Source organism: Salmo trutta, unplaced genomic scaffold, assembly GCF_901001165.1.
Source record: "Salmo trutta unplaced genomic scaffold, fSalTru1.1, whole genome shotgun sequence".
NCBI classification, from domain to species: domain Eukaryota; kingdom Metazoa; phylum Chordata; class Actinopteri; order Salmoniformes; family Salmonidae; genus Salmo; species Salmo trutta.
Genome location: NW_021822678.1, coordinates 338,895 through 354,464, shown reverse-complemented (window position 1 = coordinate 354,464; position 15,570 = coordinate 338,895). Strand labels below are relative to the sequence as shown.

The following is a 15,570-nucleotide window of genomic DNA, read 5'->3' as shown; positions in this document are numbered from 1 at the left end:
GCTTCACTCCTGAATCCTTCAGGTCATTGTTACTCAGGTCCAGCTCTCTCAGGTGTGAGGGGTTTGAACTGAGAACTGAGGCCAACACTTCACAGAATGAGTCTGTGAGTTTACAGCCAGCTAGTCTGCCAACACAGAAGAAATACAATGACAGACAGGTTGTATTAAAAAGTTATTCTCAGCTTTCCTAGCTTACACAGTTATGGTGCACGAATAATGTACACGCTGTGCATTCATGGCTCAATGCTACAACTTTACTGATCAGTTTGTATTGTAGTTTAAGAGTTTTCAGCTGATAGAAAGTTTAGTCAGCCAATGAAAATACTGTTGTTCCTACATTCAGTAAAGTTTGGTCTGAGGGATAGTCACATGAGTACTTACAGAGCCAGTTAGCCAGTGAAAATACTGCTATAACTACAATTTATTTTGGTGTGCGATATTTACAGTGATACTTACAGCGCTTTCCTGCAGCCTCTCACCGCTGGGAGCAGTCTCCTACGACCCTCCTCTGATGTCTTGTATTCCTTCAGGTTAAACACATCCAGAACCTCCTCTGATATCTGCAGCATGTAGGCCAGCGCTGAACACTGAGCAAGGGAGAGGTTTTTGGATCTGTTCTCTGACCTCAAGTACTCTTGGATTTCCTCCTGTACTGAATGTTCTTTCATCTCTATCAGACAGTGGAAGAGATTGATGCACCTCTCAGGGGAGATGTTCTTCCTCTGCATCACCTTAAGGGATCGGATTGTTTTCTGGACGCTCTCTGGACTGCTTTCTGTCTGTGTCACCAGACCTCGTAGGAGTTTCTGATTGGACTCCAGTGACATGCCATGAAGGAAGCGGACAAAAAGGTCCAGGTGTCCATTCTTACTCTCCAAGGCTTTATCCACGGTACTCTTCAGCAGCTCATGCAAGGTTAGCTCTTCAGACACACCTCTAGACTTTCTCTTGAGGAAGGGCTTCAGTGCATCCATGTTCCTGGCTGTGTAACAATGGTACATGTAGACAGCTGAGAGAAACTCCTGAATGCTGAGATGAACAAAGCAGTACACCACTCTCTGAAATAACACAGACTCTTCTTTAAAGATTTGTGTGCACACTCCTGAGTACACTGAGGCTTCTTTGACATCAAGGCCACACTCTTTCAGGTCTTCTTCATAGAACATGAGATTACCCTTCTCCAGATTGTCAAACGCCAGCTTCCCCAGCTTCAGAAGAATTTCCTTATCTGACTCCATGAGCTCCTCTTGATCCATCTCATCTCTTCCATGATACTTCTGGTTCTTCAGGCTGGTCTGAATGAGCAGGAAGTGTATGGACATCTCAGTCAGAGTCGTGGGCATCTCTCTCCTCTTGTCTGTACTCAACATGTGTTCAAGGACTATTGCAGAAATCCAACAGAACACTGGCATGTGGCACATGATGTGGAGGCTCCTTGATGTCTTTATGTGTGAGATGATTCTGTTGGCCAGGTCCTCATCACTGAATCTCTTCCTGAAGTACTCCTCCTTCTGTGGGTCATTAAACCCTCGTACCTCTGTCACCTGGTCAATACACTTAGGGGGGATCTGATTGGTTGCTGCTGGTCGGGAGGTTATCCATAGGAGAGCAGAGGGAAGCAGATTCCCCTTGATGAGGTTTGTCAGCAGAACATCAACAGATGATGTCTGGGTGACATCAGACACCTTTTCATTGTGCTGGAAATCCAAAGGAAGTCTGCTTTCATCCAAACCATCAAAGATGAACATAGCTTTACAGGCAGTGAGTTTCTTTGCATTGCCTATGTCTAGTTCTGTGTGGAAGTCATTTAAAAGCCTGAGAAGACTGTACTGGAGATCTTTGATCAAGTTCAGCTCCCGGAAAGGAAGCACAAATATGATCTCCACATCTTGATTTGCCTTCCCTTCAGCCCAGTCTAGGATGAACTTCTGCACAGAGACTGTTTTTCCGATGCCAGCGATGCCCTTCGTCAGCACAGTTCTGATGCTTCTCTCTTGGCCAGGTAAGGGTTTAAAGATGTCATTGCAGTGGATTGCTGTGTCATGTGAGGTTGGTGTCCTGGATGCTGTCTCTAGCTGCCACACCTCATGTTCATTGTTAACACCTTCACTCTCTCCTTCTGTGATGTAGAGCTCTGTGTAAATCCTGTTGAGGGGAGTTTGGTTCCCTGCTGTTTCCATGCCTTCTATCACACATTCATACCTCCTTTTCAGACTGTCTTTATGGTTTACTATGGCTCTCTGCAGGCTGTCTTTATGGTTTACTATGGCTCTCTGCAGGCTGTCTTTATGGTTTACTATGGCTCTCTGCAGGCTGTCTTTATGGTTTACTATGGCTCTCTGCAGGCTGTCATCCACTACAATGGAGGAGTAAAAGGATGTGTATCAGACATATTCATTGACAGGATGAAAAGTGGGCCTCCACAACTACAGTAATTTATATTATCTCATATTATCGTAGTTAACTACATTTAAATCATATTGAGGTATTGACTTAGCACAGGTCTGCAAGTGTTCTTACTGTTTTCAGAGCCTCCTGCATCATTGGGTTCCCTCAGGTTCTGTAGTACAGGAAGTGTTCTGGATCTCTTTCTACACTGAGGACAGTCATAGTCTCCTGAAGGAGCATGTTTCTCCCAGTATCTGGTGATGCACTGCCTGCAGAACCTGTGTCCACAGGTGATAGAGACTGGATCCCTCAGAACCTGCTGACACACTGCACAGCTGGACTGATCCTCTGACAGAGTAGACCATCCACTACAGAGATAAAGGAGAGAGAGATACTGATCCTCTAACAGAGTAGACCATCCACTACAGAGATAAAGGAGAGAGAGATACTGATCCTCTAACAGAGTAGACCATCCACTACAGAGATAAAGGAGAGAGAGATACTGATCCTCTAACAGAGTAGACCATCCACTACAGAGATAAAGGAGAGAGAGATACTGATCCTCTAACAGAGTAGACCATCCACTACAGAGATAAAGGAGAGAGAGATACTGATCCTCTGGCAGAATAGACCATCCACTACAGAGATAAAGGAGAGAGAGATACTGATCCTCTAACAAAGTAGACCATCCACTACAGAGATAAAGGAGAGAGAGAGATACTGATCCTCTAACAGAGTAGACCATCCACTACAGAGATAAAGGAGAGAGAGATACTGATCCTCTAACAGAGTAGACCATCCACTACAGAGATAAAGGAGAGAGAGATACTGATCCTCTAACAGAGTAGACCATCCACTACAGAGATAAAGGAGAGAGAGATACTGATCCTCTAACAGAGTAGACCATCCACTACAGAGATAAAGGAGAGAGAGAGATACTGATCCTCTAACAGAGTAGACCATCCACTACAGAGATAAAGGAGAGAGAGAGATACTGATCCTCTAACAGAGTAGACCATCCACTACAGAGATAAAGGAGAGATACTGATCCTCTAACAGAGTAGACTATCCACTACAGAGATAAAGGAGAGAGAGATACTGATCCTCTAACAGAGTAGACCATCCACTACAGAGATAAAGGAGAGAGAGATACTGATCCTCTAACAGAGTAGACCATCCACTACAGAGATAAAGGAGAGAGAGATACTGATCCTCTAACAGAGTAGACCATCCACTACAGAGATAAAGGAGAGAGAGATACTGATCCTCTAACAGAGTAGACCATCCACTACAGAGATAAAGGAGAGAGAGATACTGATCCTCTAACAGAGTAGACCATCCACTACAGAGATAAAGGAGAGAGAGATATACTGATCCTCTAACAGAGTAGACCATCCACTACAGAGATAAAGGAGAGAGAGATACTGATCCTCTAACAGAGTAGACCATCCACTACAGAGATAAGGAGAGAGAGATACTGATCCTCTAACAGAGTAGACCATCCACTACAGAGATAAAGGAGAGAGAGATACTGATCCTCTAACAGAGTAGACCATCCACTACAGAGATAAAGGAGAGAGAGATACTGATCCTCTAACAGAGTAGACCATCCACTACAGAGATAAAGGAGAGAGAGATACTGATCCTCTAACAGAGTAGACCATCCACTACAGAGATAAAGGAGAGAGATACTGATCCTCTAACAGAGTAGACCATCCACTACAGAGATAAAGGAGAGAGAGATACTGATCCTCTAACAGAGTAGACCATCCACTACAGAGATAAAGGAGAGAGAGATACTGATCCTCTAACAGAGTAGACCATCCACTACAGAGATAAAGGAGAGAGAGAGATACTGATCCTCTAACAGAGTAGACCATCCACTACAGAGATAAAGGAGAGAGAGATACTGATCCTCTAACAGAGTAGACCATCCACTACAGAGATAAAGGAGAGAGATACTGATCCTCTAACAGAGTAGACCACCCACTACAGAGATAAAGGAGAGAGAGATACTGATCCTCTAACAGAGTAGACCATCCACTACAGAGATAAAGGAGAGAGAGATACTGATCCTCTAACAGAGTAGACCATCCACTACAGAGATAAAGGAGAGAGAGATACTGATCCTCTAACAGAGTAGACCATCCACTACAGAGATAAAGGAGAGAGAGATACTGATCCTCTAACAGAGTAGACCATCCACTACAGAGATAAAGGAGAGAGAGAGATACTGATCCTCTAACAGAGTAGACCATCCACTACAGAGATAAAGGAGAGAGAGATACTGATCCTCTAACAGAGTAGACCATCCACTACAGAGATAAAGGAGAGAGAGATACTGATCCTCTAACAGAGTAGACCATCCACTACAGAGATAAAGGAGAGAGAGATACTGATCCTCTAACAGAGTAGACCACCCACTACAGAGATAAAGGAGAGAGATAGATACTGATCCTCTAACAGAGTAGACCATCCACAACAGAGATAAAGGAGAGAGAGATACTGATCCTCTAACAGAGTAGACCATCCACTACAGAGATTAAGGAGAGAGAGATACTGATCCTCTAACAGAGTAGACCATCCACTACAGAGATAAAGGAGAGAGAGATACTGATCCTCTAACAGAGTAGACCATCCACTACAGAGATAAAGGAGAGAGAGATACTGATCCTCTAACAGAGTAGACCATCCACTACAGAGATAAAGGAGAGAGAGATACTGATCCTCTAACAGAGTAGACCATCCACTACAGAGATAAAGGAGAGAGAGAGACTGATCCTCTAACAGAGTAGACCATCCACTACAGAGATAAAGGAGAGAGAGATACTGATCCTCTAACAGAGTAGACCACTACAGAGATAAAGGAGGGTGCAGTAATTCCTCTAATAAAAACTTAGTTCTAACAAACTACACATTACAAAACATTTCTATATGACATCTGGAAGATTCTTCTCTTCACTAGTAATATTATTCTGACTAGTGACAGGATGATCCATGGAGCAGTCACTGTTCATAGACAGACAGCTGGGAACAGTATACTGTGTTCATAGACAGACAGACAGCTGGGAACAGTATACTGTGTTCATAGACAGACAGACAGCTGGGAACAGTATACTGTGTTCATAGACAGACAGCTGGGAACAGTATACTGTGTTCATAGACAGACAGACAGCTGGGAACAGTATACTGTGTCCATAGACAGACAGACAGCTGGGAACAGTATACTGTGTTCATAGACAGACAGACAGCTGGGAACAGTATACTGTGTTCATAGACAGACAGACAGCTGGGAACAGTATACTGTGTTCATAGACAGACAGACAGCTGGGAACAGTATACTGTGTTCATAGACAGACAGACAGCTGGGAACAGTATACTGTGTTCATAGACAGACAGACAGCTGGGAACAGTATACTGTGTTCATAGACAGACAGACAGCTGGGAACAGTATACTGTGTCCATAGACAGACAGACAGCTGGGAACAGTATACTGTGTTCATAGACAGACAGACAGCTGGGAACAGTATACTGTGTCCATAGACAGACAGACAGCTGGAACAGTATACTGTGTTCATAGACAGACAGACAGCTGGGAACAGTATACTGTGTTCATAGACAGACAGACAGCTGGAACAGTATACTGTGTTCATAGACAGACAGACAGCTGGGAACAGTATACTGTGTTCATAGACAGACAGACAGCTGGGAACAGTATACTGTGTTCATAGACAGACAGACAGCTGGGAACAGTATACTGTGTTCATAGACAGACAGACAGCTGGGAACAGTATACTGTGTTCATAGGACAGACAGACAGCTGGGAACAGTATACTGTGTTCATAGACAGACAGACAGCTGGGAACAGTATACTGTGTTCATAGACAGACAGACAGCTGGGAACAGTATACTGTGTTCATAGACAGACAGACAGCTGGGAACAGTATACTGTGTTTCATAGACAGACAGACAGCTGGGAACAGTATACTGTGTTCATAGACAGACAGACAGCTGGGAACAGTATACTGTGTTCATAGACAGACAGACAGCTGGGAACAGTATACTGTGTTCATAGACAGACAGCTGGGAACAGTATACTGTGTTCATAGGACAGACAGCTGGGAACAGTATACTGTGTTCATAGACAGACAGCTGGAACAGTATACTGTGTTCTAGACAGACAGCTGGGAACAGTATACTGTGTTCATAGACAGACAGCTGGGAACAGTATACTGTGTTCATAGACAGACAGCTGGGAACAGTATACTGTGTTCATAGACAGACAGCTGGGAACAGTATACTGTGTTCATAGACAGACGACAGCTGGGAACAGTATACTGTGTTCATAGACAGACAGACAGCTGGGAACAGTATACTGTGTTCATAGACAGACAAGCTGGGAACAGTATACTGTGTTCATAGACAGACAGCTGGGAACAGTATACTGTGTTCATAGACAGACAGCTGGAACAGTATACTGTGTTCATAGACAGACAGCTGGGAACAGTATACTGTGTTCATAGACAGACAGCTGGGAACAGTATACTGTGTTCATAGACAGACAGCTGGGAACAGTATACTGTGTTCATAGACAGACAGACAGCTGGGAACAGTATACTGTGTTCATAGACAGACAGACAGCTGGGAACAGTATACTGTGTTCATAGACAGACAGCTGGGAACAGTATACTGTGTTCATAGACAGACAGCTGGGAACAGTATACTGTGTTCATAGACAGACAGCTGGGAACAGTATACTGTGTTCATAGACAGACAGCTGGGAACAGTATACTCTGCTGTCTGAATGAGGTGGAATGAATAATGTCCACAGTGTAGAAGCATGTCCACAGTGTAGAAACATGTCCACGGTGTAGAAGCATGTCCACAGTGTAGAAACATGTCCACAGTGTAGAAACATGTCCACAGTGTAGAAACATGTCCACAGTGTAGAAACATGTCCACAGTGTAGAAACATGTCCACAGTGTAGAAACATGTCCACAGTGTAGAAACATTCACCGGACGTGAGACCTTGTCCCGAATCTCTCCCTCCCCCTCCCTCTCTCTTCCTCCCCCTCTCTCCCTCCCTCTCCCTCTCTCCCTCTCCCTCCCTCCCTCCCTCCCTCTCCCTCTCTCTCTTCCTCCCCCTCCTTCTCCCTCAATTCAAGGGGCTTTATTGGCATGGGAAACATATGTTAACATTGCCAAATCAAGTGAAGTAGATAATATACAAAAGGAAAATAAGCAATAAAAAGTGAACAGTAAACATTACACTCACAGAAGTTCCAAAAGAATAAAGACATTACAAATGTCATATTATCTATATATACAGTGTTGTAATGATGTACAAATGGTTACAGTATAAAAGGGAAAATAAATAAACATAAATATGGGTTGTATTTACAACGGTGTTTGTTCTTCACTGGTTGACCTTTTCTTGTGGCAACAGGTCACACATCTTGCTGCTGTGATGTCACACTGTGGTATTTCACCCAGTAGATATGGGAGTTCATCAAAATCGGGTAGGTTTTCAAAATCTTTGTGTATCTGTGTAATCTGAGTGAAATATCTCTCTCTCTCCTTCTCTCTCTCTCCAACACCTGCTGTCTCGACCTCTGAATGCTCGACTATGAAAAGCCAACTGACATTTGCACCTAAAGTGCTGACCTGTTCACCCTCTATAACCACAGTGATTATAATTTGACCCTGCCCTTTCATAACAACGCAGTTAAAAAGGAAGAACAATTAGATAAATAAAAGAAGGAAATAGTAGCACAATAAATAACAATAATGAGACTATAAGGAGTACCAGTACTGAGTCAATGTCCAGGGGTACCAGGTAGTTGAGGTAATAATGAGACTATAAGGAGTACCAGTACTGAGTCAATGTGCAGGGGTACCAGGTAGTTGAGGTAATAATGAGACTATAAGGAGAACCAGTACTGAGTCAATGTCCAGGGGTACCAGGTAGTTGAGGTAATAACGAGACTATAAGGAGTACCAGTACTGAGTCAATGTGCAGGGGTACCAGGTAGTTGAGGTAATAATGAGACTATAAGGAGTACCAGTACTGAGTCAATGTGCAGGGGTACCAGGTAGTTGAGGTAATAATGAGACTATTAGGAGTACCAGTACTGAGTCAATGTGCAGGGGTACCAGGTAGTTGAGGTAATAATGAGACTATAAGGAGAACCAGTACTGAGTCAATGTCCAGGGGTACCAGGTAGTTGAGGTAATAACGAGACTATAAGGAGTACCAGTACTGAGTCAATGTGCAGGGGTACCAGGTAGTTGCGGTAATAATGAGACTATAAGGAGTACCAGTACTGAGTCAATGTGCAGGGGTACCAGGTAGTTGAGGTAATAATGAGGCTATAAGGAGTACCAGTACTGAGTCAATGTGCAGGGGTACCAGGTAGTTGAGGTAATAATGAGGCCATAAGGAGTACCAGTACTGAGTCAATGTGCAGGGGTACCAGGTAGTTGAGGTAATAATGAGACTATAAGGAGTACCAGTACTGAGTCAATGTGCAGGGGTACCAGGTAGTTGAGGTAATAATGAGACTATTAGGAGTACCAGTACTGAGTCAATGTGCAGGGGTACCAGGTAGTTGAGGTAATAATGAGGCTATAAGGAGTACCAGTACTGAGTCAATGTGCAGGGGTACCAGGTAGTTGAGGTAATAATGAGACTATAAGGAGTACCAGTACTGAGTCAATGTGCAGGGGTACCAGGTAGTTGAGGTAATAATGAGACTATAAGGAGTACCAGTACTGAGTCAATGTGCAGGGGTACCAGGTAGTTGAGGTAATAATGAGGCTATAAGGAGTACCAGTACTGAGTCAATGTCCAGGGGTACCAGGTAGTTGAGGTAATAATGAGACTATAAGGAGTACCAGTACTGAGTCAATGTGCAGGGGTACCAGGTAGTTGAGGTAATAATGAGACTATAAGGAGTACCAGTACTGAGTCAATGTGCAGGGGTACCAGGTAGTTGAGGTAATAATGAGACTATAAGGAGTACCAGTACTGAGTCAATGTGCAGGGGTACCAGGTAGTTGAGGTCATAATGAGACTATAAGGAGTACCAGTACTGAGTCAATGTGCAGGGGTACCAGGTAGTTGAGGTAATAATGAGACTATAAGGAGTACCAGTACTGAGTCAATGTGCAGGGGTACCAGGTAGTTGAGGTAATAATGAGACTATAAGGAGTACCAGTACTGAGTCAATGTGCAGGGGTACCAGGTAGTTGAGGTAATAATGAGACTATAAGGAGTACCAGTACTGAGTCAATGTGCAGGGGTACCAGGTAGTTGAGGTAATAACGAGACTATAAGGAGTACCAGTACTGAGTCAATGTGCAGGGGTACCAGGTAGTTGAGGTAATAATGAGACTATAAGGAGTACCAGTACTGAGTCAATGTGCAGGGGTACCAGGTAGTTGAGGTAATAATGAGACTATAAGGAGTACCAGTACTGAGTCAATGTGCAGGGGTACCAGGTAGTTGAGGTAATAATGAGACTATAAGGAGTACCAGTACTGAGTCAATGTGCAGGGGTACCAGGTAGTTGAGGTAATAATGAGGCTATAAGGAGTACCAGTACTGAGTCAATGTGCAGGGGTACCAGGTAGTTGAGGTAATAATGAGACTATAAGGAGTACCAGTACTGAGTCAATGTGCAGGGGTACCAGGTAGTTGAGGTAATAATGACACTATAAGGAGTACCAGTACTGAGTCAATGTCCAGGGGTACCAGGTAGTTGAGGTAATAATGAGACTATAAGGAGTACCAGTACTGAGTCAATGTGCAGGGGTACCAGGTAGTTGAGGTAATAATGAGACTATAAGGAGTACCAGTACTGAGTCAATGTGCAGGGGTACCAGGTAGTTGAGGTAATAATGAGACTATAAGGAGTACCAGTACTGAGTCAATGTGCAGGGGTACCAGGTAGTTGAGGTAATAATGAGGCTATAAGGAGTACCAGTACTGAGTCAATGTGCAGGGGTACCAGGTAGTTGAGGTAATAATGAGACTATAAGGAGTACCAGTACTGAGTCAATGTGCAGGGGTACCAGGTAGTTGAGGTAATAATGAGACTATAAGGAGTACCAGTACTGAGTCAATGTGCAGGGGTACCAGGTAGTTGAGGTAATAATGAGACTATAAGGAGTACCAGTACTGAGTCAATGTGCAGGGGTACCAGGTAGTTGAGGTAATTGAGGTAATATGTACATGTAGGTAGGGGTAAAAGTGACTAGGCAATCAGGATAGAGATTATATCTCTTCATCCAGGGAGTTCAAACACACACACACACACACACACTCACAGACGCACACACACACACACACACACACACACACACACACACACACACACACACACACACACACACACACACACACACACACACACACACACAGAGGGAATGTTGTGTTTAATATTGTTTTAGGACTATGAAAATGGACTAAAGTATTAGCCTATGGATTATGAAAACAACAAAAATAAATGTGAAAATGGGAGAGGAGAAATGACTAGAGACAGTGTTGTTTAACTCACTGACCATGACCCATGAGTTCTTCTTACCTTTGTTCAGTAGAAAAGTCTCCCTCTCTAAAGTATATAGGACGATCCATAGACCAGTCACTCTTCATGGACACACAGCTGGGTACAGGGGAGGCTGGTCTCTCCTGCTTGATTGGTCTTCAACACAACAGAGACAAACATTACATCTCTCATCTACTCTGATCTCAGATGGGGAAACATAAGAAGAGTTTCATTACAAAACGCTATATATCACTTTCAGAAACGTTCATAAGTTAACTTTTATTGTTTAAAGAAATTATAAAGGAGATAGGTGTTTTTTAACTCCCTAATCATGGCATGCAATTTTTCTATGACCGACATGTATATGTCTCAGAGAAAACAGTAGTACTGCTCGGTTTAACACAGTAATAATATATATCTGCCTCTCAGAGAAATCAGTAGTACTGCTAGGTTTAACACAGTAATAATATATATCTGCCCCACTCTCAGAGAAATCAGTAGTACTGCTAGGTTTAACACAGTAATAATATATATCTGCCTCACTCTCAGAGAAATCAGTAGTACTGCTAGGTTTTAAACAGTAATAATATATATCTGCCTCTCAGAGAAATCAGTAGTACTGCTAGGTTTAATACAGTAATAATATATATCTGCCTCACTCTCAGAGAAATCAGTAGTACTGCTAGGTTTAACACAGTACCAATATATATCTGCCTCACTCTCAGAGAAATCAGTAGTACTGCTAGGTTTAACACAGTAATAATATATATCTGCCTCACTCTCAGAGAAATCAGTAGTACTGCTAGGTTTTATACAGTAATAATATATATCTGCCTCTCAGAGAAATCAGTAGTACTGCTAGGTTTAACACAGTAATAATATATATCTGCCTCTCAGAGAAATCAGTAGTACTGCTAGGTTTTACACAGTAATAATATATATCTGCCTCACTCTCAGAGAAATCAGTAGTACTGCTAGGTTTAATACAGTAATAATATATATCTGCCTCACTCTCAGAGAAATCAGTAGTACTGCTAGGTTTAACACAGTAATAATATATATCTGCCTCACTCTCAGAGAAATCAGTAGTACTGCTAGGTTTAATAGAGTAATAATATATATCTGTCTCTCAGAGAAATCAGTAGTACTGCTAGGTTTAATACAGTAATAATATATATCTGCCTCTCAGAGAAATCAGTAGTACTGCTAGGTTTAATACAGTAATAATATATATCTGCCTCACTCTCAGAGAAATCAGTAGTACTGCTAGGTATTGTACAGTAATAATATATATCTGCCTCTCAGAGAAATCAGTAGTACTGCTAGGTTTTATACAGTAATAATATATATCTGCCTCTCAGAGAAATCAGTAGTACTGCTAGGTTTAACACAGTAATAATATATATCTGCCTTCAGAGAAATCAGTAGTACTGCTAGGTTTAATACAGTAATAATATATATCTGCCTCTCAGAGAAATCAGTAGTACTGCTAGGTTTAACACAGTAATAATATATATCTCAGAGAAATCAGTAGTACTGCTAGGTTTAACACAGTAATAATATATATCTCAGAGAAATCAGTAGTACTGCTAGGTTTTATACAGTGAAATGTAACAAAGAACTACATGTTTAATAAAGATCTGTACAAATGATATATTTGTGATATCAGTATATTTTTTAACATTTTTTTTTATTAAATACAGTAATATGAGATCTGTATGTAAAACATTTACTTTTGAATTTATCAGATGTTTTTATCCACGGCCTGGTTTCCCAAAAGCCTCTTAAAGCCAAGTTCATCATTAAAACCTTCGTAGGAGTATTGTTAAATCTCTGAGCTGTTTCCCAAAACCATCGTTGTTAACGTTGAACAGCTTAGTTCATCGTTAGACAGACAGACAGGGAGGGAGGGAGGGAGGGAATGTTGTGTTTGTTTAATATTGTTTTAGGACTATGAAAATGGACTAAAGTATTAGCCTATGAATTATGAAAACAACAAAAAGAAATGTGAAAATGGGAGAGGAGAAATGACTAGAGACAGTGTTGTTTAACTCACTGACCATGACCCATGAGTTCTTCTTACCTTTGTTCAGTAGAAAAGTCTCCCTCTCTAAAGGTTATAGGATGTTCCATAGACTGGTCACTCTTCATGGACACACAGCTGGGTACAGGGGAGGCTGGTCTCTCCTGCTTGATTGGTCTTCAACACAACAGAGACAAACATTACATCTCTCATCTACTCTGATCTCAGATGGGGAAACATAAGAAGAGTTTCATTCCAAAACGCTGTATATCACTTTTTAGAAATGTTCGTAAATTAACTTTTATTGTTTAAAAAAATTATGAAAGAGACTGGTGTGTTTTTTCACTATTTAATTATGGCATGGGGTTGTTCAATGACAGACATGTATTTGTTTATAATCTATCACTTGATGGTTTCATTTCAGAGAGAAAAAGAATCATGTTTTTTTCTAAATGCTATATATCTGCCTCTCAGAGAAATCAGTAGTACTGCTAGGTTTAATACAGTAATAATATATATCTGCCTCACTCTCAGAGAAATCAGTAGTACTGCTAGGTTTAACACAGTAATAATATATATCTGCCTCTCAGAGAAATCAGTAGTACTGCTAGGTTTAATACAGTAATAATATATATCTGCCTCACTCTCAGAGAAATCAGTAGTACTGCTAGGTTTTATACAGTAATAATATATATCTGCCTCTCAGAGAAATCAGTAGTACTGCTAGGTTTAACACAGTAATAATATATATCTGCCTCTCAGAGAAATCAGTAGTACTGCTAGGTTTAATACAGTAATAATATATATCTGCCTCACTCTCAGAGAAATCAGTAGTACTGCTAGGTTTTATACAGTAATAATATATATCTGCCTCTCAGAGAAATCAGTAGTACTGCTAGGTTTTATACAGTAATAATATATATCTGCCTCTCAGAGAAATCAGTAGTACTGCTAGGTTTAATACAGTAATAATATATATCTCAGAGAAATCAGTAGTACTGCTAGGTTTAACACAGTAATAATATATATCTGCCTCTGAGAAATCAGTAGTACTGCTAGGTTTAACACAGTAATAATATATATCTGCCTCTCAGAGAAATCAGTAGTACTGTTAGGTTTAACACAGTAATAATATATATCTGCCTCTCAGAGAAATCAGTAGTACTGCTAGGTTTAACACAGTAATAATATATATCTGACTCTCAGAGAAATCAGTAGTACTGCTAGGTTTAATACAGTAATAATATATATCTGCCTCTCAGAGAAATCAGTAGTACCTCTAGGCTTAATACAGTAATAATATATATCTCAGAGAAATCAGTAGTACTGCTAGGTTTAACACAGTAATAATATATATCTGCCTCACTGTCAGAGAAATCAGTAGTGCTGCTAGGCTTAATATAGTAATAATATATATCTGCCTCTCAGAGAAATCAGTAGTACTGCTAGGTTTAATACAGTAATAATATATATCTCAGAGAAATCAGTAGTACTGCTAGGTTTAACACAGTAATAATATATATCTCAGAGAAATCAGTAGTACTGCTAGGTTTTATACAGTGAAATGTAACAAAGAACTACATGTTTAATAAAGATCTGTACAAATGATATATTTGTGATATCAGTATATTTTTTTACATTTTTTATTATTAAATACAGTAATATGAGATCTGTATGTAAAACATTTACTTTTGAATTTATCAGATGTTTTTATCCACGGCCTGGTTTCCCAAAAGCCTCTTAAAGCCAAGTTCATCATTAAAACCTTCGTAGGAGTATTGTTAAATCTCTGAGCTGTTTCCCAAAACCATCGTTGTTAACGTTGAACAGCTTAGTTCATCGTTAGACAGACAGACAGACAGGGAGGGAGGGAGGGAGGGAATGTTGTCTTTGTTTAATATTGTTTTAGGACTATGAAATGGACTAAAGGATTAGCCTATGGATTATGAAAACAACCAAAAGAAATGTGAAAATGGGAGAGGAGAAATGACTAGAGACAGTGTTGTTTAACTCACTGACCAAGACCCATGAGTTCTTCTTACCTTTGTTCAGTAGAAAAGTCTCCCTCTCTAAACTCTATAGGATGAACCATAGACCGGTCACTCTTCATGGACACACAGCTGGGTACAGGGGAGGCTGGTCTCTCCTGCTTGATTGGTCTTCAACACAACAGAGACAAACATTACATCTCTCATCTACTCTGATCTCAGATGGGGAAACATAAGAAGAGTTTCATTCCAAAACGCTGTATATCACTTTTCAGAAATGTTCAGAAATTAGCTGTTATTGTTTAAAAAAAATATGAAAGAGACTGGTGTGTTGTTCACTGTCTAATCATGGCATGGGGTTGTTCAATGACAGACATGTATTTGTTTATAATCTATCACTTGATGGTTTCATTTCAGAGAGAAAAATAATCATGTTTTTTTCTAAATGCTATATATCTGCCTCACTCTCAGAGAAATCAGTAGTACTGCTAGGTTTAATACAGTAATAATATATATCTGCCTCACTCTCAGAGAAATCAGTAGTACTGCTAGGTTTAACACAGTAATAATACATATCTGCCTCACTCTCAGAGAAATCAGTAGTACTGCTAGGTTTAACACAGT

The 15,570-nt window shown here is 40.9% G+C and overlaps 1 protein-coding gene across 1 annotated transcript; it reads right to left on the bottom strand.

Moving 5' to 3' along the window:
* Positions 1 to 452: 452 nt before the first annotated feature.
* On the bottom strand, positions 453 to 15,051 carry LOC115183206 (NLR family CARD domain-containing protein 3-like). The gene is made up of 4 exons (XM_029744545.1): positions 15,001 to 15,051; positions 10,975 to 11,091; positions 2,521 to 2,756; positions 453 to 2,356 (listed from the first exon to the last, which is right to left on the bottom strand). Exons 1-4 carry the CDS (start codon positions 15,048 to 15,050, stop codon positions 453 to 455), a joined length of 2,307 nt encoding a protein of 768 aa, XP_029600405.1. The 5' UTR covers position 15,051.
* Between the last annotated feature and the right edge of the window lie 519 nt (positions 15,052 to 15,570).